This window comes from Herpailurus yagouaroundi, unplaced genomic scaffold (assembly GCF_014898765.1).
Source record: "Herpailurus yagouaroundi ecotype Mexico unplaced genomic scaffold, PumYag 202, whole genome shotgun sequence".
Classification (NCBI taxonomy): domain Eukaryota; kingdom Metazoa; phylum Chordata; class Mammalia; order Carnivora; family Felidae; genus Herpailurus; species Herpailurus yagouaroundi.
In genome coordinates, this window is record NW_024412433.1 from 60,977 (window position 1) to 84,118 (window position 23,142).

The 23,142-nt window shown below is 60.2% G+C and overlaps 2 protein-coding genes across 2 annotated transcripts in view; one reads left to right on the forward strand and one right to left on the reverse strand.

The window, feature by feature from the left end:
- FAM240C (family with sequence similarity 240 member C) overlaps positions 1–14,068 on the forward strand; it is a 16,212-nt gene extending 2,144 nt beyond the window's left edge. Inside the window, exons 2-6 of the mRNA XM_040450331.1 lie at positions 7,502–7,647; positions 9,618–9,853; positions 10,490–10,618; positions 13,283–13,385; positions 14,032–14,068. Of these exons, the coding sequence (XP_040306265.1) occupies positions 7,502–7,647; positions 9,618–9,853; positions 10,490–10,618; positions 13,283–13,385; positions 14,032–14,068 (651 nt within the window). The remainder of the gene's footprint in view (positions 1–7,501; positions 7,648–9,617; positions 9,854–10,489; positions 10,619–13,282; positions 13,386–14,031) is intronic.
- A 6,843-nt stretch (positions 14,069–20,911) lies between these two features.
- RTP5 (receptor transporter protein 5 (putative)) overlaps positions 20,912–23,142 on the reverse strand; it is a 4,549-nt gene continuing 2,318 nt past the window's right edge. The window contains exon 2 of the mRNA XM_040450364.1: positions 20,912–22,731. Within this exon, the coding sequence (XP_040306298.1) occupies positions 21,246–22,731 (1,486 nt within the window). The 3' untranslated portion in view covers positions 20,912–21,245. The remainder of the gene's footprint in view (positions 22,732–23,142) is intronic.

The following is a 23,142-nucleotide window of genomic DNA, read 5'->3' on the forward strand; positions in this document are numbered from 1 at the left end:
GTTTCCCTGTCGGTCACGACACCGTGCTTTCTTCTGCTGTCGCCGCTAGTTAGAGGCCTTGCCTGTGGGGCTGTTGCCCCCCCCCCCCCCCCCCCCCCCCGACAGGAGATCAGAGGTGGAGAAGGCACTGGGTTCTCACTGGAGCCCGTTCTCTCCTGCAGTGAAGAACTTTGGTCCTCGAGGTGCCTATTTGCCTTTTCTTGTTCTCTGTTCAAACCAGGTACCACCTGGGAGCAAAAGCCTCAGAAGGAAGTCCTCTGTTTAAACTAGAACATTCCAGGATGCATGGGTCTGTGTCGGGTACACGGCCGGGGTCCACACACAGGTGTGGAGTTTCCGGTCGGTTCCTGAGCCAGTTGACAGCTCTCAGTGTCTGCCGTCCCCAGGGAAGGCAGGCCCCTCCGTCCCGGGGGCTTGGGGCTTCGTCAGCTAGAGTCACCGCGGGGACGGGTGGCCAGCCGGCCCCCCTCCCCCGGCTGACACAGGGGCCTTCATCCCACAGAGTCGATGGGTCGTGCACGTGCGCTCTGCTCCAGGCCCTGGTCAGGGCCCGAGGGGACGTCGAAGGGACTACTGCACTGGGCCCGGTTCTAACCACTTGACCATCAGCCGGGAGCCCCCTCTGAATCGCTGCTGCCCTGTGTACTAGTGGGAAGGGCAGGAAACACCCGGGGCCAGGGCTTTCCCTGCCTTTCTGAGGGAAGAACGCAGGCCCCCCGCTGACAGGCGCTCCCTTCACCAGCGCCCACGGGTCTCGTGTCTTCCTGAGGCAGCCCACTTGCTCAGCACGGCACCAGTCCCTCATTCTCCACGTGACCCCCTTCTCAGTCCCTAGTGAAGAACTCTCGCCCTCTGTGGGTCCGTATCACCCCTTTGCTCCGTTTCCAAACTAGGTGCTCTCTGGGGCCAGAATAAACACTACATTACATACATAAACGCAAAGGTGAAACAGCCAACTCACGGAAAGAGCCCAAATGTCCATCACCTGACGAATGGATAAAGAAGATGTGGTTTGTATACACCATGGAACACTACTTGGCAACGAGAGAGAATGAAACCCTGCCATTTGCAGCAACGTGGATGGAACTGGAGGGTATGATTATGCTGAGTGAAATAAGTCAGCCAGAGAAGGACAGATACTTTCACTCATATGTGGATCCTGGGAAACGGAACAGAAGACCATGGGGGAGGGGAAGGGGGAAATAGTTACCAACAGAGATGGAAAGCAAAACACAAGAGACTCTAAAATAAGAGAACACACTGAGGGCTGATGGGGGGAGGGGGGAGGGCAAAGGGGTGAGGGGCATTGAGGAGGCACCTCTTGGGATGAGCACTGGGTGTTGTATGTGAGTGATGAACCACGGGGATCTACTCCCGAAGCCAAGAGCACCATGTACACGCTGTATGTTAGCAACTCGACAACAAATTATATTAAAAAATAAAATAATAATAAAGTTAGCTTGTAACATGAATGCACATGAGGATCCAGTAAAGCTAAATAAATACAAATCAAAGTAAATGCAAAGGCAGAGCGTCCAGGTGGCTCAGTCGGTTAAGCATCGGACTCTTGATTTCAGCTCAGGTCACGACTCCGAGATTGTGAGATCGAGCCCCACATCGGGCCCTGTGCTGACGGTGCAGAGCCTGCTTGGGATTCTGTCTCTCCCTCTCTCTCTGCCCCTCCCACACTGTCTCTCTCGGTCTCTCTCAGAATAAATAAATAAACTTTAAAAAATAAACAAAAAATACCGCAAAGGCCACCACTCCTCACACCAGGCCCATGACCCTGCGCGGTGCCCAGGCAGCCCACACTCTCGGGGGACGGCGACACCTGGGTGCCACTGTCTCCTTGCCCTCCGGCTCCCTGTCAACCCCCCAGGCTCCTCGGGAGCAGCGTCTCAAGAAAACCAAACTGTCGGCCGCTAGTAACGCCATCCGGCAGGGAGGCAGGGAGCGAGGCCAGCAGACTCCACATTTCTGGACGGAGGACCGAGGGACACGTGTGCACCAACAGCTACGTGCCAGGAGCCAAATTACATCTCGGGATCTGCAGCCAGACAGAAGACAGCTCGCTGTCCCAGCAACTGACCTGAGGCCAAGTGCGCGTCACTATATGAAGCCCATATAAGTGAGTGACGGGCGAGACCAGCGGGTGAGCTCTGGAGAGACAGAGGGCGCCCACCCCGGGGAAGACACCCCAGGACGCCCAGTGACTGGGCCGAGAGTCACCTGCAGAGTAAGCTCTGATGTGCCGGGCGAGCTCGCTGGCGGGAGGCAGGGTGGCATCTGGGGGCCCCTAATACGTGAGCACCACGGAGGGGGGTTGGGGCGCACACGAGAATTCAACTTCGCGGTGACTGTTTCCAGGCGGGTTTCTGGTGGCGACGCCCCGGGTGCAGACCCAGCTGGCGTTGAGTTCATCCCGCGTCCGGCTCCGGGGTCTGTGTTCGCTCCGGGTCCTCCACCTGCTTTCTGGATTTCTCGCTGTCTGTCTGTCTCTCCCCCACGAGGGTTGGCAGGGCTGAGCCTCCTCGGGAGCCCTGCAGGGGAGCGCAGGGGAGGGCAGCAAGGGCTGGGCCTCCCGCTTGTACTGGTGTGAACGAACGCGCCTCCGAGGGGGGTTCCTGTGGGGGGTTCCGCCCAGAGGCACGAGCAGGCGCGCTGCCCCCCCGCGGACCGCCAGGGGTGGGTGCCCGCAGGTGTGTGGGCTCAGCACGACTCCCAGCTGCCGGCGCGGCTGGGCGCAGCCTTTCCAGTAAACCGCGCGTCGGTAGGTTTCCGGAACATCAGAGAGGGCGCCCACGGCTGACTTTTTGCATCTGTATGGAAGCCTCGAGAAAAGCATTAAAGTGCTCACAACACCCCTCCTGACGGTCTGCGCGGCCCCACGGCTACTGTACCTGCATCCACGGCTGGACGGTCACGGCGGCAGCTGCCACGTGATACGGCACGGTGCCCGCCGAAGGGGGTGACGTGCTGGGGGCACACGAGCCCTTCGCTTTCCCCCAACTGGGAAGACGCTGGTGTGTCTGTTCCCCATCAGGGTGCAAGTCATGCAGTAAAGGGAGGGCCTGTCCCGAGACATGAGTGGGGACGCAGGGCCTCGTGTCCCCGAGCTCCGACAGCCAGGACGTTCCCAGGGCCGTGTGGGGCTCAGGCAGCTGCAGGCTGGGGATGCACCCTTGTTCAGAGAAGCCCGGGCCCTGGACCGTCACCCCGGCTCCTCCTATAACCTGGGGCTGCAGCACGGGGCCAGCCGCCCGCGGAGACCCAGGACCAGGCGTGGCGGGCACACCCACAGGACCCAGGCTCCGTGTGCCCTCACGGCTGACCTGAGAGCAGGAGCCAAAAGGATTGGCTGCAGGTGACATCAGTCAGCCTGCCTGGACCACTTTCTCTCAAATAGCAGGACTGACTTCTTTGCCATGTTCTGGCACATTCGGCCCCAAGTCAGGGCGATTTCAGACCAACGGTTACCCCTTCTGGAAGTCCAGTGAGGTGGTCTGTGCCAGGCCGGCCTGGGTGGCCTCGGGGGCAGTGCTGTAACCGGGGACCGTCTGCTCCGCAGCCCAGGACACTAACTCTGCCAGGCAACCAATGGTACAGGCTTGTCCACCACGTATCAGCTCATCATGGCCACACTCCACGGCCACCCCGTCCTGAAACCAGAGACCTCCTGGAAGCTGAGCATCAGCAACATCACAAACCCAGAGGGCAGGCTCCCTCCTGGGAACCTGCACCTCCTCCCTCTTGGGACCTCTGCCCCTCCTCCCTCCCGGGACCCTGCCCCTCCTCCCTCCAGGGACCCTTGCCCCACCTCCCTCCCGGGACCCTGCCCCTCCTCCCTCCAGGGACCCTGCTCCTCCTCCCTCCTGGGACCATGCCCCTCCTCCCTCTTGGGACCCCTGTCCCTCCTCCCTCCCGGGACCCCTGCCCCTCCTCCCTCCCGGGACCCCTGCCCCTCCTCCTTCCCTGGACCCTGCCCCTCCTCCCTCCTGGGACCCCTGCCCCTCCTCCCTCCAGGGACCCTGCCCCTCCTCCCTCCTGGGACCCCTGCCCCTCTTCCCTCCTGGGGACCCTGCCCCTCTTCCCTCCTGGGGACCCTGCCCCTCCTCCTTCGCGGGACCCTGTCCCTCCTCCCTCCCAGGGACCCCTGCCCCTCTATTCCCAGGGACCCTTGCCCTCTTCCTTTCCCAGGGACCTCTAATCCCCTCCTCCCAGGAACCCCTGACCCCTCATCCCAGGAACTGCTGACCCCTCCTGGGGACCCCTGCCCTCCCCCCCATTGACCCCTAACCCCTCCTCCCAGGAAACCCTGACCCCTCCTCCCCACAGAACCCCTGCCCCATCCTGGGGACCCCTGCCCCTCCTACCTCCTGGGGCCCTGCCCCTCCTCCCTCCCGGGACCCTGCCCCTCCTCCCTCCTGGACCCCTGCCCTCCCCCCATTGACCTCTACCCCCCTCCTCCCAGGAACCCCTGACCCCTCCTCCCCCACAGAACCCCTGCCCCATCCTGGGGACCCCTGCCCCTCTTCCCCAGGACCCCTGTCCTCCCAGGTCCCAGGTCCCTCCACCCTTGTTGGAGGCCAGCACTGAGTCACTCTCCAGAGCACAGGGGCCCTCCTCTTGGGTCCCCTACTTTCTGTTGCCAGCACAGAAGTCTCAACTTCTAATGAGACTCCCCGTCTCCTCCTGACCTTGGTTAATGGGGGGGCAGGGAGGGACACAGGTCTTGATTTGCTTTCAGAAGCCCCAGTGAACACAATTGGGGCAGCCCTGCTGGACTGAGGCAGGTGCCCCCCAGCTGACCTCCACCCACCTCTGGGCTCATGTCCCGGGGCCGAGCTCTGCTGCCTGTGCCCCCAGGGCCTCCCCCAGGAGCTGGCCCTGCCCACCTGCAGCGTGAGCCCAGAGGCCCTGGGGGTGGGGAGGGGGTTTCTCCCTCAACTTCAACCCCTGAACTCAGCCAGCAACAGGTCAGGGAAGGAAACTCCCTCACTGCCTTCACCCCAAAGGTCACAGGGTCCCCAGGGATCCCGCCACACACCGGCTGCAGGAGGGGCTGAGGGCCAATGATCACCCTGAGGTCTGGCCCAGGCCCCCCACTTTCACAATGCTAATTCATTCGTGTCCTGCTCACTTAAATGTTTGCACACACCCACGGGCCCCAACTGTGCAGGTGTTTTACGTGCCTTCCTGGGTGCTGCAGATGCTTCCAAGAGAGATCCCAACAGTGAGAGAGGAAAGGACTGGGTCCCCAGGAGAGGTCAGGCAGGCTTCTGGAAGCTTCTGGAAGGAGTGGCCAGCTGGAGCCTTGCTGGCACTCTGGTAAAGCACAACAAAATCAATTGTAGGAAGTGACATTTAAAAGACATAAAGCCCGGGGCGCCTGGGTGGCTCAGTCAGTTAAGCGGCCGACTTAGGCTCAGGTCATGATCTCTCGGTCCATGAGTTCGAGCCCCGCGTTGGGCTCTGTGCTGACAGCTCAGAGCCTAGAGCCTGTTTCAGATTCTGTGTCTCCCTCTCTCTGACCCTCCCCTGTTCATGCTCTGTCTCTCCCTGTCTCAAAAATAAATAAAACGTTTAAAAAAAATTAAAAAAAAAATAATAAAAGACATAAAGCCCTTTTTTTTTTTTTATGGGACCCACACAAAATTCCAGCCAAACAGCCATGGAAGCTCCTAGCCTCTTCCCTGTGATTGTCCCCAAGGTGCCACCACGGGGCCCGAAGGGAGGGCCAGGCAGAGGAGGCATCGAAGCCCGGTCCGCAAGGGTCCTGATGGCAGGGGCATCACCTGGTCCATCTCACTGTTTTCAGTCTGCACCCTGCTCCTGCAGGTCCCCCAGCGCGTCCCCGTTGTGTCCAGGTGTCCCTCCCCCTGGGCACAGTGGCCTCTGGTTCCTGGGAGAGTTCACTCCCGGAACTCGGTGGCTCCAGCTTCAAAACAAGCGTGTGTGAAGCATGATGTCAGGGGATGAGTTTTGTTAAATGTCAACTTCAAGTCCCTTCTTGTAATTTTTTAACTTGAGTGTAGTTGACACAAGACGTCACGTCACTCTCAGGTGTACAACGCGGTGACCGGATGGCGTGGGCAAGACGCCGTGCTCCCACGAGAGTAGCTCCCGGCGGTCACCGCGCGACGCTCCTCCAGCGCCACTGGCTGTGGTCTCCGTGCTGGGCCTCCCGCACCGGGACTCCTTTGCCCGTAACCGGAAGCCTGGCCCTCCCTCTCCCCTGCGCCCCTCTCTCCAGCTCCGCCCCTCCCCTCTGGCAACCACCAGCGCATTCTCTGCATTTATGGGTCTCTTCCTGCTTCTTTGCTTATTTGTTTTGTTTTTTAGATAACACGTATAAGTGAAATTCTATGGTTTTTGTCTTTCTCTGGCTGATTTGTTTCACTCAGCATAATATATTCTAGGCCCACCCAGGTTGTCACAAATGACGAGGTTTCATCCCTTTTTTCTGGCTGAGTGATATTCCACTGTATATTATACACCACATCCTCTTTATCCATCATCAGTCAATGGGCAGTTGGGCTGCTTCCATATCTTGGCCATTGTAGATAGTGCTGCTATAAACATGGGGGTGTATATATCAAATTAGTGGGTTTTGTTTTGGGGGGGGTTGTAAATACCCAATCATGGAACTTTGAGGTCATAAGGTAGTTCTATTTTCAATTTTTTGAAGAATCTCCATACTGTTTTTGGCCATGGCTGCACCAGTTTGCATTCCCACCAACAGTGTAAGAGGGTTGCCCTTTCTCTGTGTCCCCCCCAAAACCTCCTGTTTTCTGTGCTGTTGATTTTAGCCATTCTGACAGGTGTGAGGTGACATCTCATTGTGGTTTTGATTTGTATTTCCCTGAAGATGAGTGATGTTGAGCATTTTTTCATGTGTCTATTGGCCATCTGGGTGTCTTCTTTGGGGAAAGTGTCTGTTCATATCTTTTGCCCATTTTTAATGGAATTGTTTGGTTTTTGTTTTGTTTTGTGTGCTGAATTGTGTAAGTTCTTTACAAATTTTGTTTTTGTGTGTGTTTTTTTATTTTTTAATGTTTTTTTTTTTATTTTTGAGAGAGAGAGAGAAAGAAACAGATCACGAGAGAGAGAGGGGGAGACACAGAATCCAAAGCAGTCTCCAGGCTCTGAGCTGTCAGCACAGAGCCCAACATACAGCTCAAACTCAGAACGGGGAGATCATGACCTGAGCCAAAGTCGGATGCTTAACTGACTGAGCCACCCAGGCACCCCTGCCTTAGATTTGGGATACTAACCCTTATTAGGTCAGACCCCGGAGGCTGCTCTCAGGCGTGCCTACCGACTACCTCCCTGACAGATTCGGTGTGGGGGTCCCCACGTGGGTGTTCTGAGAACCACCCTGCTCCGAGAATCAGGGATTTGAGGCTGAATCCTCCTCATGGTTAACACGCCCACTCCCTGTGCAGTCCAACCAACACAGCACAAAACGGCTAAGTGTCATCAATTTTCCCTTTGACAGAAGATGAGCAAAAGCTACACTCTGAAGCAGCCTGGAAGAATAGCCTACGATGCTGGTGTGATCAAGAAGTTTTGGGAGGAAAAGATCGAGCTGCACACAAAACAACTGCAGAGCGAGGACATGAGGACCCGCAGGAGCGCCCTGGACAGGTGAGTTCGCTGCAGAGCACGGCCTGGGGCCGCTCGGCCATCACCATCCAGACACCGGCACTGCCCTCAGATTCAGTCACAGGAGGAGCGGCTGCAACCACGGAACACCACTCGCATTGACTCAGCTTAGAACTGTGATCACTGGGCTGGGGAGGAGAATGCCCCATCCCTGCAACCCCACCCACTAACACCTACCAGCCCACCTGCCACCACCCAGCCCTCCACTCCCCATCCCTGCAACCCTTCCTCCCTCCCCCCACCCCCTGCCCCCCATCCCCCACTCCAGAAGGTCTTGCTAGAAGTTATCAAAGAAGCCTTGTCTGGCGCAGACTGATTTTCTGACCGTTCCCCCCACCCCCGCCAGAGCGCAGGCTAAATCATCACACTCCTTCCCACACGTTTGCAGACCCAAAACCCCTTTCTTCCCTGAGATAAGGCGAGGGGTCTGTGGGTGCAGAAGAGGGTCTCCTAGGTGACCCCGAGCAGACTCAGGGGTGCCTGGTCTCAGGGACAGCTAAAAGGGCAGGTTAGCACATAATTCGCTCCTAGACAAGGGCTCAGATGGTCAGATATTCCAGAGTGACCACAGCTTTCATCCTCAAATACCCCAGCAGCTGCTGCCCTGGGCGCCCAGTTGGAAAGGAGGGTTCCCGGAGGGGCAGTGGGACCAGGTCTGGTGCTGACCTTGCCGGAGGCCCGGCTGCCATCATCCAGGACACCTCACTTGTCATCCAGCACACGTGTCCCCGACAGGCTCAGTACGGGAGGCCAGGGCGTCCCTCCTCTCTGCATGGCTCAGCCCCCCACCTCACACACAGCCCGAACACGGGAAGAAGGGACCTCCCACTAATGCCTCCTGCCAGCCCTCGGCTCCCGCGTGAGGGCGCCACGGCCTCAGCCTTGTCCTACGTGCACCTTCAGACCCTGGAAACTTCTGGGTCTTCTGCCCACAGACCCGGGTCCCAGGAACGGGCGCCGGGTCAGACAGTGACAGTGTGGTCGGCAGTGGCTGGGTTAGTCACTGAGGGTCCGGGCTGCTCAGGGACAGACTGTGGAGTGTGACCTTCTGTGGGGGATATGGGGCTAGTTATTAGGCCGCAGACCTGGCCAGAAAGATTGTTCCCTGTCTGCTGGACAACAGCAATCCCCACAGCAGCCCCACAGCCATCCTACGTGCTCCCGGGAGCCATGTCTGGCCCTGGGCCCAGCCAGTCAGCAGCTGCGCCCTGGTGAGGGGACAGGAACATGGCCCTCACGTGACACCAGACTAACGTCTTGCTCCTTCGAGGCACCTTCCTCATTCACGTCTCCGGCTGCTGGAACAGCATCTATGTGCACGACTCCTACCAGTTTGTCCTCCAGACCCAGAGGTGTTCGGGAGCTGGGCTCCCAGCCCACACCGCGCCCTCCAAACCCAAACCACACAGCAGGGCCGCGGCCTACACATGGATATTCAGGTCTGTTCCCACCCAGTCACCCCGTGTGTCATGCTGTGGTCATGGCAATGCGCCACCAGCGGGCAGGAGGGCTAGGCAGGCGGCTGGGAGTACCCCGGCAGGAGCCCGTGCGAGGGCGCTGGTGAGAGGGCCCCGGCCGACCGTGGAGACTCTGTCCGGTCCCCCTGAGCACATCTCCTACACAACAAACCAGGCCCACTGACAAAGGAGGAATTCAGGACATGGCTCAAGTCTCTCCCAGCCTCAGAAGTTTCCAGAAGCTGCTTCCTGGACAGAGCATTTTCCCTCTCCGGGCTGGGGACCGGAGTGAGCCCCTCCGTGTTGGGCCGTCGCCCGCCCCCCCGGGACCGGCCGGGCCTCCAAGGTGGCAGGGCTCTCTGGGACCCGCAAGGTCACGGCCACTGGCCGCCTGGAAGGGGACGGCTGCACGGGAACATGTGAAGAGGTGCCGACAGAGGCCTGGCTGCCGCCGGCCCACAGCTGACTCACAGGCCAAAATTATCGTTGTCCTAGGCTCCGCGGCGAGTGGGCTCGGATGCTGGAGGGCAGGAACAAGATGCTGCAGGGCCCCCCCCGAGGCCCCCACGCGGCCGTGCCTGCTGGGCCCCCAGCCTTCCCACGCACGAGACACGACGGCAGCCTGAGGCTGCGGGGCCTGAGCGCAAGCGGGAGTCGGAGGAGTTGCTCATCCCCCGTCCCCGCGGCCACAGGTCCCATCACGGCGTCATCCTCCCCCCAGCACATGGCAGGTACCCAATAAAGCCCAACATTATCAGATTACATGTTTTGTGCAAACTTTTCTTCATACCTTTAACATTTACACACATTGGAAGCTCCCGTGGTGTTTTTAGCCCCTAAGAAGCCACAGGCACCTGTCCTGGGCTCCAGTCTCCTGCCTGCAGCCTAGAACTCGGCTCTTTCTTGCCTTTGATCGAAATACACGCGTAAACTCAACCCCAGGATGTGGCCTCGTGTGATGCTGGGTAGAGCTCTGTGCTTGTGCAGAATTCTCTTAAATACTTCATACATTAGCCACAACATCTCGGGAAACTAAAAATCCTTATTTTTATAGTTGGAAAGTTCAGGATTGGAAAGTTGTGTATTCAGGGCGCCTGGGTGGCTCAGTGGGTTGAGGATCTGACTCTTGATTTCAGCTCAGGTCATGATCCCGGGTCATGGGGTTGAGCTCCACGTCAGGCTCACAGTTGAACATGGAGTCTGCTTAGGATTCTCTCTCTCTCTCTCTCTCTCTCTCTCTCTCTCTCTAAAATAAATTTGTTTTAATTTTTTTTAAAAAGGAAAGGTATGTGTTTCCAAAGCCACGAAGGTTGTTAGGGTCGGGGTTCAGTGCTTGGCCGCACTTGTCCTGTCCCTTGGCACCCCAGCTATGGCTGTGACCACCCTGGAGTCCTGGGGCAAGAAAACCGAGCACACAGCGGAGGCCAGGCCACCAGAGGACCTGGGCCACATCAGCCGACGGGGACCCAGACTGCAGCCAGCACCCGTCCCGACGTGTGAGCCCAAAGCCCACCACCCCCGTTCTCACTGCGTCCGCCCTGCTGTCACCACTGCACTTCATCCTCAGTGACACAGGACCCCCGTTCGGGGGACGGGATCCGGTCTGTGTCCTCTCTCCAGATGTAACTGCTTACAGGGTTTGGGTTTTGTTTCGTTTGACCCTCTGATCCAGTTGGCAGGGAGACAGGATGAGCAGGACTTCGCAGGTCATGGGAGACTCCCCAGAGAAAACACTGATGCCTACATCTAAGTGACACTCAGAGCCACGCAAGTTCCTCGTAGGGCACCCCCAGAGCAGAGCACAGACCAGACAGGCGAGCATGAACATCCAGGAAGAAAGGCCCAGACCCCGACACCGAGCAGGGGTGTCTGTCTGGCCAAATGAACAAGTGGACAGAACCCAGCGACTGTGCCTTTGCGACACCAGCCATGTCCCTCCGGCCATCCCCAGACTGTCTGTCATCACTCATGACTCAGGAGATTCCACTGATAACACACTGGGAAGCGTGGGTATTAATACCCAAAATAGTTCCTGAACAGAAGTCACTCGCTGATGCTCGCAGAGCCCAGAGCTGCTGAGGGTAACTTTATCTGATGGTAAACTTAGAACGCATTTACTGTCAACGCTAGGGAGCTGGGGTGTCCAGTTAGACCATTGCGGGGTGGAAGAGCCTTTTCACACAGCAGCCCTTGCTGTGAGGCTGTGCGGAACCTTCCAGAACAGCCACACCCTCCTTGCTGTCCGTCAAGAGCCCATTACCCCTCCCACTAACATAGAAGCCAAGGGACATCAGGCAGTTGACCAGCCACGTTTTTGGGGTCCCCACCACTAATCACCTGGGCAAAGCTGAGCAGGTTCTGACACAGGAGGCATGGGGGGAGGTGAGCTGACCCCAGTCCCAAGGGCCTTTGAGGGGCTCGGGACGGGTGGGGGTGGGGAGGGAGCAGCCACAGCCCCAAGGACCCCCCCAGGGGCTCAGGACAGGTCTGGTGGGGGGCAGGTGAGCAGTCCCCAGTGGCTCAGCGTGGGTGGGGTGAGCTTGCATGTAGAGCGAAGGAGGCGGAGCCACCCACCCTGCAGGCCCCCAGCCAGCCCCTCTGCCTCCAGGCGGGTGGGGAACTGGCTGTGGGGACAGATGGTCTGCACCTTTTTGGGGTGGAGCCTCCCCGCATTCACAGTTGTCCCAGCGCCCCGAGCTGAGCTCTGGAGTTCAGTACTAGCTACTGTACAGAAGTTTCATAGAACAGAAAAGGTTTTAAAACGAAATGCAAGGCTCACACACACCGTCCTCTGCCGCTGGCCCCGTGGCCGCGAGGGCGGGTGCCTCCCGACAGGGAGGGGCCCTGCTCCCAGGGGGGTTCCCGAGGCTTGCCTGCCCCCGTCAGGTCCCCACCCCACCCCGCACACACACCTGCCGTCGTAGGAACAGGCCCCACTCGGGGGGTAGCTGAGCAGGCCCTGGGTTTCTCTGCTCAGGCTGGAGGAGGGGAGGGGGTCCTCAGGCTTCACACTCAGGGTGTTCTCTCCCTCCAGGCGTCGCTGTCCCCACACCAGCCACCAAGCCTACCGTCCCTATATTCATTCCCTCTCCTCTCCCAGCGGTGACGAGTCACGTGGGAGGGGACGGAGGTGTTAGCTAACCTTACTGTGGTGGCTGCATCACATCGTACCCGTGCATCAGATCATCACCGGACACCCTAACTTTACAGGGTGTCCCTCGCCAATGACCCATCCGTCAATGGTGCTAGGGAAGGAGGGAGGCAGGGGGCCAGGGTCAGAGGCTGGAGGTGCCCCAGCCCCCAGGGGCACCCGGGAGGCACCAGCCCCCCTGACACCTTGATTTTATTTTCTGCCTTTAATGTTTACTTATGTATTTTGAGAGAGAGAAGGAGAGGGAGACAGACAGAGCAAGCGAGAGTGTAGGGGAGGGGGAGAGAGAGACAGAGACAGAGAGACAGAGAGAGAATCCCAAGCAGGTTCCAGCTGTCAGCACAGAGTCCAACGGGGGGCTCGGCCCCACGACCTGAGCTGAAATCAAGAGTCAGATACTCAACGGCCTGAGCCCCAGGACACAGCTGCAGGGCAGGGGATGGGGGAGGGCAGTCAGGGGGGCCCCTCAAACCGGGGTCTGGACCGGGGTCCACAGCACACACACCTGCTGCAGAGCCGCTCACTTAGACCAGGGGGCCCTGGCCCCTCCCCCTGCGCCCACCCCTCCCCCACAGGCTGAACTCCAAGTGCCACCCCCCAGGGGCTGGGGGGGACCGAAGGAGAATGCCTCCCTGACTGGTTTCCAGACCCCACGTCCTTCTCTCTGGTCTCTCTGGAAGACGCCCCGCACTGCCTGCCAGATTGGCTCACTGCCGTGGCTCACGGCTCAGGGGTAACAGAACCAGAAGCACATTCAGGAAACCCTTGCGCGCGGAGGGAAGCCTACCATCCGCTGTCCTCTGCAGTGACCCCCCCCCCACAGCCCAGCCTCGAAGGGCTTGCCCCTCCCCAACACAAGCGTGGTGAACCGTGCGTTTCTTCCCTACAAACTTCCAAGTGTTCCTTCCCCATTTGAGAGAGAAGACCCAGGCCACGTGTGCTGTGAGCTCAGCCAACCCTCCAGTCGCCCCTGTGTAGACCCCTCCTCTGCCCCCCCACCCGCCCGCAGCCCCACCCCAGGAGGAGGCCTGGCTCGTGCTCAGACCGGGACAAGACAGTGCAAAAGGACAAGACCAGGAGCTTGAACTTCAGCGGGTGGCCCGGGGTCAAGGGTGAGTCTCACTGTCGCGGCGGGGACCGGACCGCTGGGCGAGTTCTCCCGGAACAGGTGCACCAGAGCCCGTAGATTGTGAACACACCTCCACGTGTGACCAGGTCGGTGGGGTGAGAAGTCAGCTCACCACGTGGCCCAAACAGGGGACCAACGACCTAAGTCCAGACCCTCTGGAATGTTCGGGGCGGCTGCAAGACAGACAGTCCTCTTCCGCATCCACCAGGGAAGGGCCTGACTTCTTCACCTGCCCCGGTGTGGTTCCACATCTCCGAGGGTCTGTTCATGGAGGATGAGCCCGTTCGAACCCACCAGCATTCCGCACAGCCCACAGCCCTGCCCCGATGCCCTGCCCTGCGCCCGCCACCCACCCCCACCCCAGGACGTGTGTCCCCGCCTCCACGGGGTTTCTGCCATCACCCAGGCCTTGCTGCCTGCCGCCGCGGCTCTGAGACCCACACTCAGAATTTTTGCCCAAGAAGCCGGGCATCGCTGGAAAAGGCAGCCGGGCTGACCCAGGTCCCCCCAAGCCACAGCCACGGCCCGTGGAGGGAGCACACTGAGGGTGTCTGCGTTCCTGTCCCTGGTGAGCTCTGTCGTGGGGGGTGGCGTGGCACTGGGCTCTCACTCCCCGTGCCCGCTGTTAGCTCTCCCATCCGGCACTCAGGCGACCTGTGCCCTTGAGCTGCTAGGATGCTCGGAACCTCTCCTCTGGCCGTGGCGAGTGACCGCAAACGCCCTCCCACCACAAACAGGTAGAAAATCAGACAAACACAGGGCGGTTGCTTGCAGGCACTGGGTGGCAGGCAGAAGCTGACTGTAGGCCCTAGGGGGTGGGGCCTGGGGAAGCAGGACCCACAGGAAGACGCAGACGCACCTGACTCCACGGCCCAGGCCCAGAGCCTGGGGCCCCCACATCACTGTCCGAGGCTGCCTGCCCTATGTGCAGGGCAAGCCACCGTGTCCCTGCCCTGTCCAAACGGGGGTCTCCTGGGGGTCACAGTCTGGGGATACCCGAGAAGGCCAGGCCTTAGGAATAAGAAACGTGTCCTGGAGGAAGGGCCACAGACAAAAGGACTCAGAACGGGCCCAAGGGGTGTGGGGCCAGGCCCTTATCCGTGGGGCAACACCCCATCCCAAGGAGATCACTTCTTCCTCACTGGCCTCGTACCTACCCTGCAGGCCGGCCATCATGTAACATCATGGAGTGACCTCTCACACAACACGGGCAACAACAGAGCCGAGTGGAGACCAGGAAAGTGCAGTGCTCCCACTGGAGCCAGAGAAAGGAACAAGTTAAGGGCAGCCCCAGATGCCGCCCTCTCCCTCCTGGCCAGGAGGACAGGGTCTTGGGAAAGAGCTCAGTGTCTGAAATGAAAATACGCTGGTGACTCAGGAGCAGGAAAGAGGCAAATGAGCAAGAAAAGAGGGGGAGAGGGGATGGGAGGGGAGGGGAGGGGAGGGAAGAGAGGAGGAGAGGAGAGGGAGAGGAGGAGGGAGAGTAGAGGGGAGGGAGAGGGGAGGGAGAGGGGAGGAGAGAGAGAGAGAGGAGGGAGGAGGAGAGGAGAGGAAGAGGAGGAGGGAGAGGGGAGGGGAGGGGAGGGAGAGGGAAGGGAGAAGGAGAGGAGAGGGAGAGGAGGAGGGAGAGGAGAGGGGAGGGAGAGGGGAGGGAGAAGAGAGGAAGGAGGAGAAGGGAGGGAGAGGGGGAGAGGGGAGGGAGGGAGAGAAGAGGGAGGAGGAGGGAGAGGGAGAGGAGGAGGGAGAGTAAAGGGGAGGGGAGGGAGAGGAGAGGGGATGGAGAGGAGAGGAAGGAGGAGAGGGGGAGAGGGGGAGAGGAGAGGGGAGGGAGAGGGGGAGAGGGGAGGGGAGGTAGGGAGAGGAGGAGGGAGAGGAGAGGGGAGGGAAAGGGCAGGGAGAGGGGAGAAGAGAGGGAGAGGGGAGGGGGAGGAAGAGGGGGAGTGGGGAGAGGGGGAAGGGGAGATGGGAGGGAGGGAGGGGGGAGAGGGGAGGGGAGGGAGGGAGGCAGGAAGAGAAGAGAGGGAGAGGAGGAGGGAGAGGGGAGAGAGGCGGAGAGGGGAGAGAGGCGGAGAGGGGAGAAGGGAGGGAGGGAGGAGGAGAGGAGAGGGGAGAGGGGAGAGAGGGAAGAAGGGAGGGAACGGCCTGAAGAGGCCGCCAGCTCCCGGGGGCAGTGCCCGGGCAGTGGCTGAGCACCCATCCGCGGCGGCGCCCTCGCCATTCTCAGCTCCTGTCTGCGGTGACAGGTCTGTGCCCACAACTCCCAGCCAGCCGCGGCCTCCCAAGGAGCCTGACCTGTGGCGCACACTCTTGAAGCAGAAAGTATGCGATTACGGTTCCAGTGTGTGCGGAAGGGAGCACGGTGGCCAGAAGAGTGTGGGTTCCGTGCTCCCGCTGGGATCTCACACCCGCTGAGGGGCCGACAGCCTGTGGCACGCCACGGGCCCAGTCATGATCCCCAGAACGACTACTAAAAGCAGAGCACGAAGAGGCATGACTAAGAGGCCAGCAGAGGAAGTAAATTAAGGTGAAATACCAGGGGCGCCTGGGTGGCTCCGTCGGTGGAGCGTCTGACTCTTGCTTTCAGCTCAGGTCATGATCCCCGCGTCACGAGATCGACCCCTGAGCCAGGCTCTGCGCTGACGGCTCGAGCCTGGAGCCGGCTTCGGATTCTGTCTCCCTCTCTCTGCCCCTCCCCCGCTCACTGGCACACATTCTCTCTCGCTCTCTCTCTCCCTCTCTCTCTAAATGAATAAATAAATAAACATTTTAGAAAATGAAGTGCCAAAAAAATTCTGAAAAAAGGTAGGAGTGGAGGAACCGAGCAAGAAAAAGCAGAACAGATACAAAATAAATCCCAAGATAAGACTGTTACGAAACAAACAAGAAAGGGGGATTTCGAGCCAACTGTATGGAAAAGTGCACACAACACAAAGGCAGAAACAAAGACAGAGGTCATCAGACTGAGACGCACGCCAGGACCCAACTCCACTTCAAGCACGAGGACCCAGGCCGCATGTCTCCAGGACAGGGGTGCCCCCGGCCGGCCAGCGTCAGAGAGCTGCGGTGCCCACGTCGGACCATGAGGCATCCCAGGGGAAACGAGGAGTGCCCTGTTGCGACAAAGGAATCAGCCGCCAGGAAGACCTCAAAATGCAACAGGAAACCGGGCAGAACTGAAGGGCGGGGCTCGGACGCTTCAGCAACAGGTAAGGACTTAGAAGCACCGTCAGCCCGGCGGACATGATGCACGTTTACAGAACCTTGCACCCAACAATTGCCGAAAACACATCATTGTCGAGTGTGTGAGGCACACTTACCATGGATGTCTGCCACCATGAGTCACGAAGGAGATGCAAACCGAGGCCACACGGAGATGCCACTACCCTTGCGTCGGGTCACAGAGGCGGTGACGGGCCCGGCACCCGCCGGAGGCTCCGAAATAGGGTCAGGAAGAGGGTCCGAGCCGTGGCAGCTGCGGCTAGGTGCGCAGTGTCTGCTGAGGGTGGCCCTTCTTTCTTAAAGAGCTCCGTTCTAACGCCGCTCGCCGAAGGAAAATCAGAGAGCTTCTCTTGGTTACGCTAAGGCTGTGCTTGGCGGGACCAGGCCCCTGTCAAAACCTAGCTGAAAATTAGTGGAAACGGCAAGCTTCCCATGGGCAGCAGGGGGTGAGTAACGCCCAGGCGGCAGAGGAGAGAGGCCTGGGGATCCAGGAAGCTCAGAGTCAACGTTGGAGGAAAGGACTCACAGCCATTTTGCTCTGAGGCCCACGGTCAGCGTCCAGTGCCTCCCCGACCCACGGGGGAGCCCAGAGGTGGCCAGGAGCCCAGGGTGGCCGTCGCTGGAAAAGTCAAAAATCCCGGGCAGGCAGAGAAGTAAGAGCTGCAGCAGAGGGGAGGGGGAGGGGGATCACTGGGCCGCCAGGGAGGGATCAGCTGTTTGTCACACACATCACATCGTGTTACCTATAGAATTATTTTGACTTTTACACACCACAGAAAGTCCCACTTTGCTGTGATCTAAGGAAAATGATACTGCAGCCCCGGTGCCACCAGGAAGCAGGGAGAAGAAGCAGCTCCTGAACCCCGCGTTTCTGGGAGTTAGAATGTTTCCTATCACTTTCCTAATAAAAACGGAGGGGGAGGTTCAGGTCACAAGTGGGTAAGTGTGCGTTCTTGTGGGCGCCTGGGGACAAGCTCTTCCTGGAGGCAGGCCCACCCCTTCCCTGGTGCTTGAAGGAGGACCTAAGATCTGCCCTGGCTCTGACCCCACACTCACCCAGCCCCTTTGTGATTACAATGGTAGAACCTTCCAGAATTTTCTGGAAAACAATGCCAGACTACATTTGCTGATGAGAAGGGCTGGACTATAAGATAGATGTGTTTTCTAATCAAAATCAACAAATTGTCCTGACTTTTCAACTCAGAGGAAAGATGATAGAAAAGCATTTCAGATGGGACAGGATTCCAGCTGATAGAGTTTGCAGAGTGGGATCACAGCCACCTGCCAGGGCCTCGGGCAAGGGCACCTGGTACCTGCAGGAGGCCAGCCGTGGCAGGGATGTGCTGGGACTGACGGTGCACCGTGGCTGCCCTCAGAGAGAGGGCCTGGGAAAGTGCCCATCCACCGCCTGCGTCCCAGTGCAGGGCATGAACTAATCAGGGTCCGTCTGGTGCAGCCCTGTCACCACCTGCCCTGCAGGAGGTCTCCTTGAAGCCCCCCTCCGCACACACAGGGTCCTTCCTTCTTCCCCCAGCTTGAGAAGCTCACATCGCTGTGCTCAGTCCCTGGCACGCAGGAAGTGTGACTCATTCCTTCACTAGAACATTTACCAAAAATCAGGAAATTGTTCACACTTTGAGACCCCCCCCCCTCCGGCTCTGGCTGAACTAACAGTACTTGCATTTAAAATGTGTCTGCCTTTGGTTCTCTTCGAGATGTTTTAGACATTCAGTGTCTCTATTATTGATTGAGTTCCCAAAAATAGTTATTGCTACATCATACTGAATTAGGCCCAACCTGGTCATTCAGGCTGTACAAGAGACAGGTGTGGAATCAGGTGGAGACTCAAGTACAGGGTCAGGAACAGGCTCAGGTGTGGGCCCAGATGTGAGCCCAGGTGTGGGTCAGGCATGAACTCAGGGGCAGACTCAGTGTGGGCTCAGGTGTGGGTCAGGTGTGGGTCAGGTGTGGGTCAGGTGCAGACTCAGTGTGGGCCCAGGTGTGGGTCAGGTGTGGGCTCAGGTGCAGTCTCAGGTGCAGACTCAGGTGTAGGCTGTCCTAGATTTGCGTCCCAGGCACGCCTTGGCATTTTAGCCGTGTCTGTGAGCCTGCAGTCTCCCGTGATTACGAAGGTAAACAGGCGCTCAAAGGAGCTGGTGTGCCCGGATGCGGATGCCCGGATGAGGATCCGTCACAGAGCGAGTGCATTTGCTCTCCGCATTTGCTATCGGTCTTATTAATGAAACTGAATTTTTAATGAGTTAATTATTAATGATTTAATGAAATTTAGCTATTCATAAAGACTAATGTTAATGATGTCGATGACGGATGGAGTTTGCTGGGTTTTAACAAACCGTCTGATTAAACAGAAATATTTAAACAGCTGCCATCAGTCGCGCCATCGCGGGGCTGCGTGTCCCGCCAGCGGCCACACGGGGGCGCCTCAGGACAGCGTGAGCGGCCAGGCGCTGGAGGCGAGGCCGGAGAAGGGGCGGGGCTGGGGCGAGGGGAGGGGAGGGGCTGGAAGAGGGGCAGGCGTCTGGAGAAGAGGAAGGGACTGGGGAGGGGAGGGCTGGGGGCCAGGGGCCGGGGCGGTTTAGGGTGTCAGGGGCTGGAGAAGGGGCCGGGAGCTGGAGGAGGGAGCGGGAATGGAAAGCGCCCAACGCGGCCAACCGGCAGAGGGACCAGGTGGACCCTTACCTCCTGACTCTCACCAGGGCTCCCCCAGTGGGGTGGGTCCGGACTGGCTTCCATCCCTCTATCAATCAGAAGAGACCCCGGTTTCAGATATTAAGCTCCTCCCCAGAGCAGCCCTGGTGAGCAGGGTCCCTGAGCTGAGGGAGGTGCTCCCCAGGGGGTCCTCTGGGAAGGACAGACCCCTCTGGCCAGCCCCTGGCAGGGTTCCCGACCCCCACCCTCGTGGGGCAGGAGGGTCTCCAGCGCCCATCCCAAAGGGACGCTGGTCCTGCCCTGGGACCCCCGCGACTGTGGGCAGAGTGTCCCTCCCTGGAGAGAGTCCAGCGGCAGATCCCACAGTGGGCACTGCCACCCCCCAGTCATTTCCAGGGAAGCCAGTGAGCTGGGCGAGGACCCATGTGTGGGGACAGGACAGGGAACCTGCCCATGTCGGACCTCCCTAACAGACTCCCGGGTAGGTGTCCACACCCAGTGTAGATGGGATGCTGGAGGCAGAGGGGTGGGGGGGGCGTGGGCTACGGTCTGCCGGGCCCCCGAGGTCGGCGGAGGGGGGGGCGGGGGCGGGGGTGGCAGCTGCCCCAGGACAGAGGGCTCTCACCTGGTGTGGGTCCTGCCCTCCCAGTGAGGCTCTCACCCAGTGTAGACGGGACTTGGAGGGTCTGTGTTTAGGTCTGCCCCGGGTCCCAGTGGCGTCAGGTGAGGGCTCCTGTTCAGGCTGGCTGAGGTCTGCAGACCCTGTGTCCCACACAGGCTTGGCCTTCAGGGCAGGGCGGAACCTCCTGGGTTTGCTGGTATTTGAAGCCTCACCTGCACCTCTTCTCTCCCAGCCAACAACGTAGTCGGTGCAGGAGCACCCCGTCCCCGTGCCTCCCCCAACATGCACCTGTAGGATCCAGGTCAGGCCAGAGGGCAACTGGGCAGAGCCCTGGACGAAGGTTACCATACACTCAGCCCCCCCCCCCCAACAAGGCAAGGCTTCCCCAGACCCTCTCATCTGACCCCCCGCTGCCCAAATCTCAGACCTCGGGGTCCCTGCAGACAACTCCCCACCTCCCTGGGGCCCCGCCTGGAGAAGGAGGGCATGGGGGCCTGACATGGTCATGCCCAATGTCACTCCTCCACCTGGCTGGGAACTGCACAGCCCAATACCCCTGCCCCTTAGAAGTGGGCCCTGTGGCCTCTGAAGATGGAAATCCAGAGTGTGGCTGACGGGAGGGTTCTGATTTCTGGCGTGGACAGCCCTTCTCCCACCACAGCAGTGCTGTCACGCACAGGGTCCTGGGGCAGGTCGGGGGGCAGGGAGTTCACCATGGCTCAAGGGGGCTTTTACCTTTTCCCAGAGCGGCAGGAGTGTGGCAAGTGGTCTGCTCCAGGAGGGTCCCGGGGGTCCACACAGGAACACGGCTCATGCATGGCCCGCGTCCCTGCGCTCAAAGGACAGAGCGTCCCGGCCCAGCACACCCGGCCGGGAGTCCAGAAGCCATCAGGGGAACAAGTGCTGGGCACGACCGGGTCCCTGCAGGGAGGTGCCCGCCACACCTGCCCACCTCCAACCCTTCCGGGTGCTGGCTTCCACTCAGCCCAAGAGCACTGTGGGTTTTTTTCCGTTTAACTTTTATTTTACTGGATTGTAACACTCACACAGACAAGTGCCTGGAGCACGCGTGGGCAGCTTGGCGGACAATCACAGCGTGGACATCCACGAAGCCACGACTCACATCAAGAGACAGAACACACACGGAAGTGGGAAGGGGAGGGGAGGGTAAGGACCAGCTGTCAGAGGACTCAGCTCAGGGAGGGCAGGGAGGGGGGCAGGGGGCCCGGGGGTGCGGACAGTGGCGGGGGTCCCGTTGCTCTGCGGCCTGGGCGGCCCTGCTGGAGGGGCGCAGCAGGGACCGGACGGGGGGCGTCAGCCTCACCCTGGCCGTCAGGGGCTAAACTTGTACAGGTACATAATCCACAGGATGCAGACGGCCATGGACACCCAGATCCACACTTCTTCGTAGGGGTCGAAGCAGGGCCTGCAGCAGCCGTCCTCGGGGCACAAGTCCTCCTCCCAGCCGGGCTCAGGGCAGGACCTGCCCAGCCTGGCCCGTGGCCGCCTCCTCTTCTGGGACTGGCCACGGGGGGCCAGGCCACCCCTCGGGGAGCCGCTGGCGGTGGAGCTGGGGCCCACACACTTTATGATGTTGAAGACCGAGAAGGGGATGGTGACAGAGCCCTCGCTGATGGTGACGGGTCTGCGGGCGTGGGGCCCCCGCGGGGGCTCCCGGCCAGCGACGGCGGGGCCGTGGCCGCCGCCCCCCTCCTCTTTGCCTCTGGTGATGTCAGCAGAAGCACCCTTGCCTGTGCCTTCGTCAGTAAAGATGAAAGGGAAGGTGACGGAGCCGTTGACGATGGGGAAGGAGTCCTCCTCTATGACAATGTTGGCCAAAGACGAGGGGAAGGTGACGGAGCCCTCTCCGTCATCCGTGAGGCCGACGATGTAGGACACTGGCAACCGGCTGCTCCCCGCAGGGCCCCGGTCGCCCGGGTCGGTGTCGGTGGGGCTGGGGATGGAGCCCCGGCCCTTGAAGATGAAGCCTTTGAGCTGGAAGGGCCTGATGCTGTTGATGAGGAGGCCTCGGCCGTGGAAGATGGGGCTCTTGAAGTTCACCGGGAGCCCTTTGCCCTTGGGCGGGGCCGTGGGCTTGGCAGGCAAGTAGATGGAGCCCCTACCAATGACGAGCGGCCCGCGGGGGTCAGCCGCCGGGAGGGGGCCCCCCCTGGGGCCGACACCGCCCCTGGCATCGGCGCCGGGTCCCCTGTCCCTGCCCGCATCCACAAGGGAGAAAGGAACCGTGACTATGTCGTCGTCGCGCTCGAAGAAGTTGCTGCTCTCGGACACGGGGTTCCTGATGAAGTCGGACACGGACAGGGGGATGCTGATAGAGTTGGGGGTGTAGCCCCGGGAGCGGTCGACCACGGGCCCGCTGCCAAGGCTGAGCAGCTGCTTGCCGGCAGCGGCTGAGGCCACGCCGTCACCCCCGTACAAGGTGTACCTGCCCTTAATGGAGCCGGGGCTCTGGACCTCAGGCCCCCAGGCCGGGTCTGGGGGCTTCTGGAAGAAGCAGACCCCCAGGTCGCAGGCCTCGCAGCGCTCGCCGAAGCAGATCTCGGGGCACTGGTCCGCGCTGAGGCCCTCCCCGTAGCACTTCTGCAGGATGAACAGAACCAGCTTGTTGAGGAAGAGCCGCACGTTCAGGAGACTCACCTGGCAGGCCCCCTGGGAGCCCGGCGGGCACAGTCGGCAGCGCTGGCCCCAGAGGCGCATCTTCACCAGCCCCAGGCAGCTGGCCGGGTGGAACCACACGTGGAAGAGGATGTGCACGTGCGCCGAGGACCAGCCCCACTGGCAGCGGCCACACTGCAGCCTGAGGAGGACAGAGGGGCCATGAGCGGCGGGCAGGGCCGAGCGCCCGCGCCCCCTCTGGGAAGGGACAGCGGGCAGGTACACACCCCTGACCTGCAGCCCACAGTCTGAAAAGCCAAAGGGCAAATTCTTTTCCACCAGTCTGGCGGGAAAACCCGCTCAGGGACGAAGCCCGGCCCGACACCCGTGAGGGGTCACTGCACTGCCTGCTGTGTCCTGCTGCTTTTGTTTTGGGACTCAAGACCCAGGCTTAACAGCCCTGAGGAAATGTCACCAGGAGCCAGGCACCCTGTGAGTACCTGGTGGGGGGGAGCATCGCTGTGGGTACCTGGTGGGGGGAGCACCCATGTAGGTACTTAGTGGGGGGAGCACCCATGTGGGTACCTAGGGGGGGGGAGCATCGCTGTGGGTC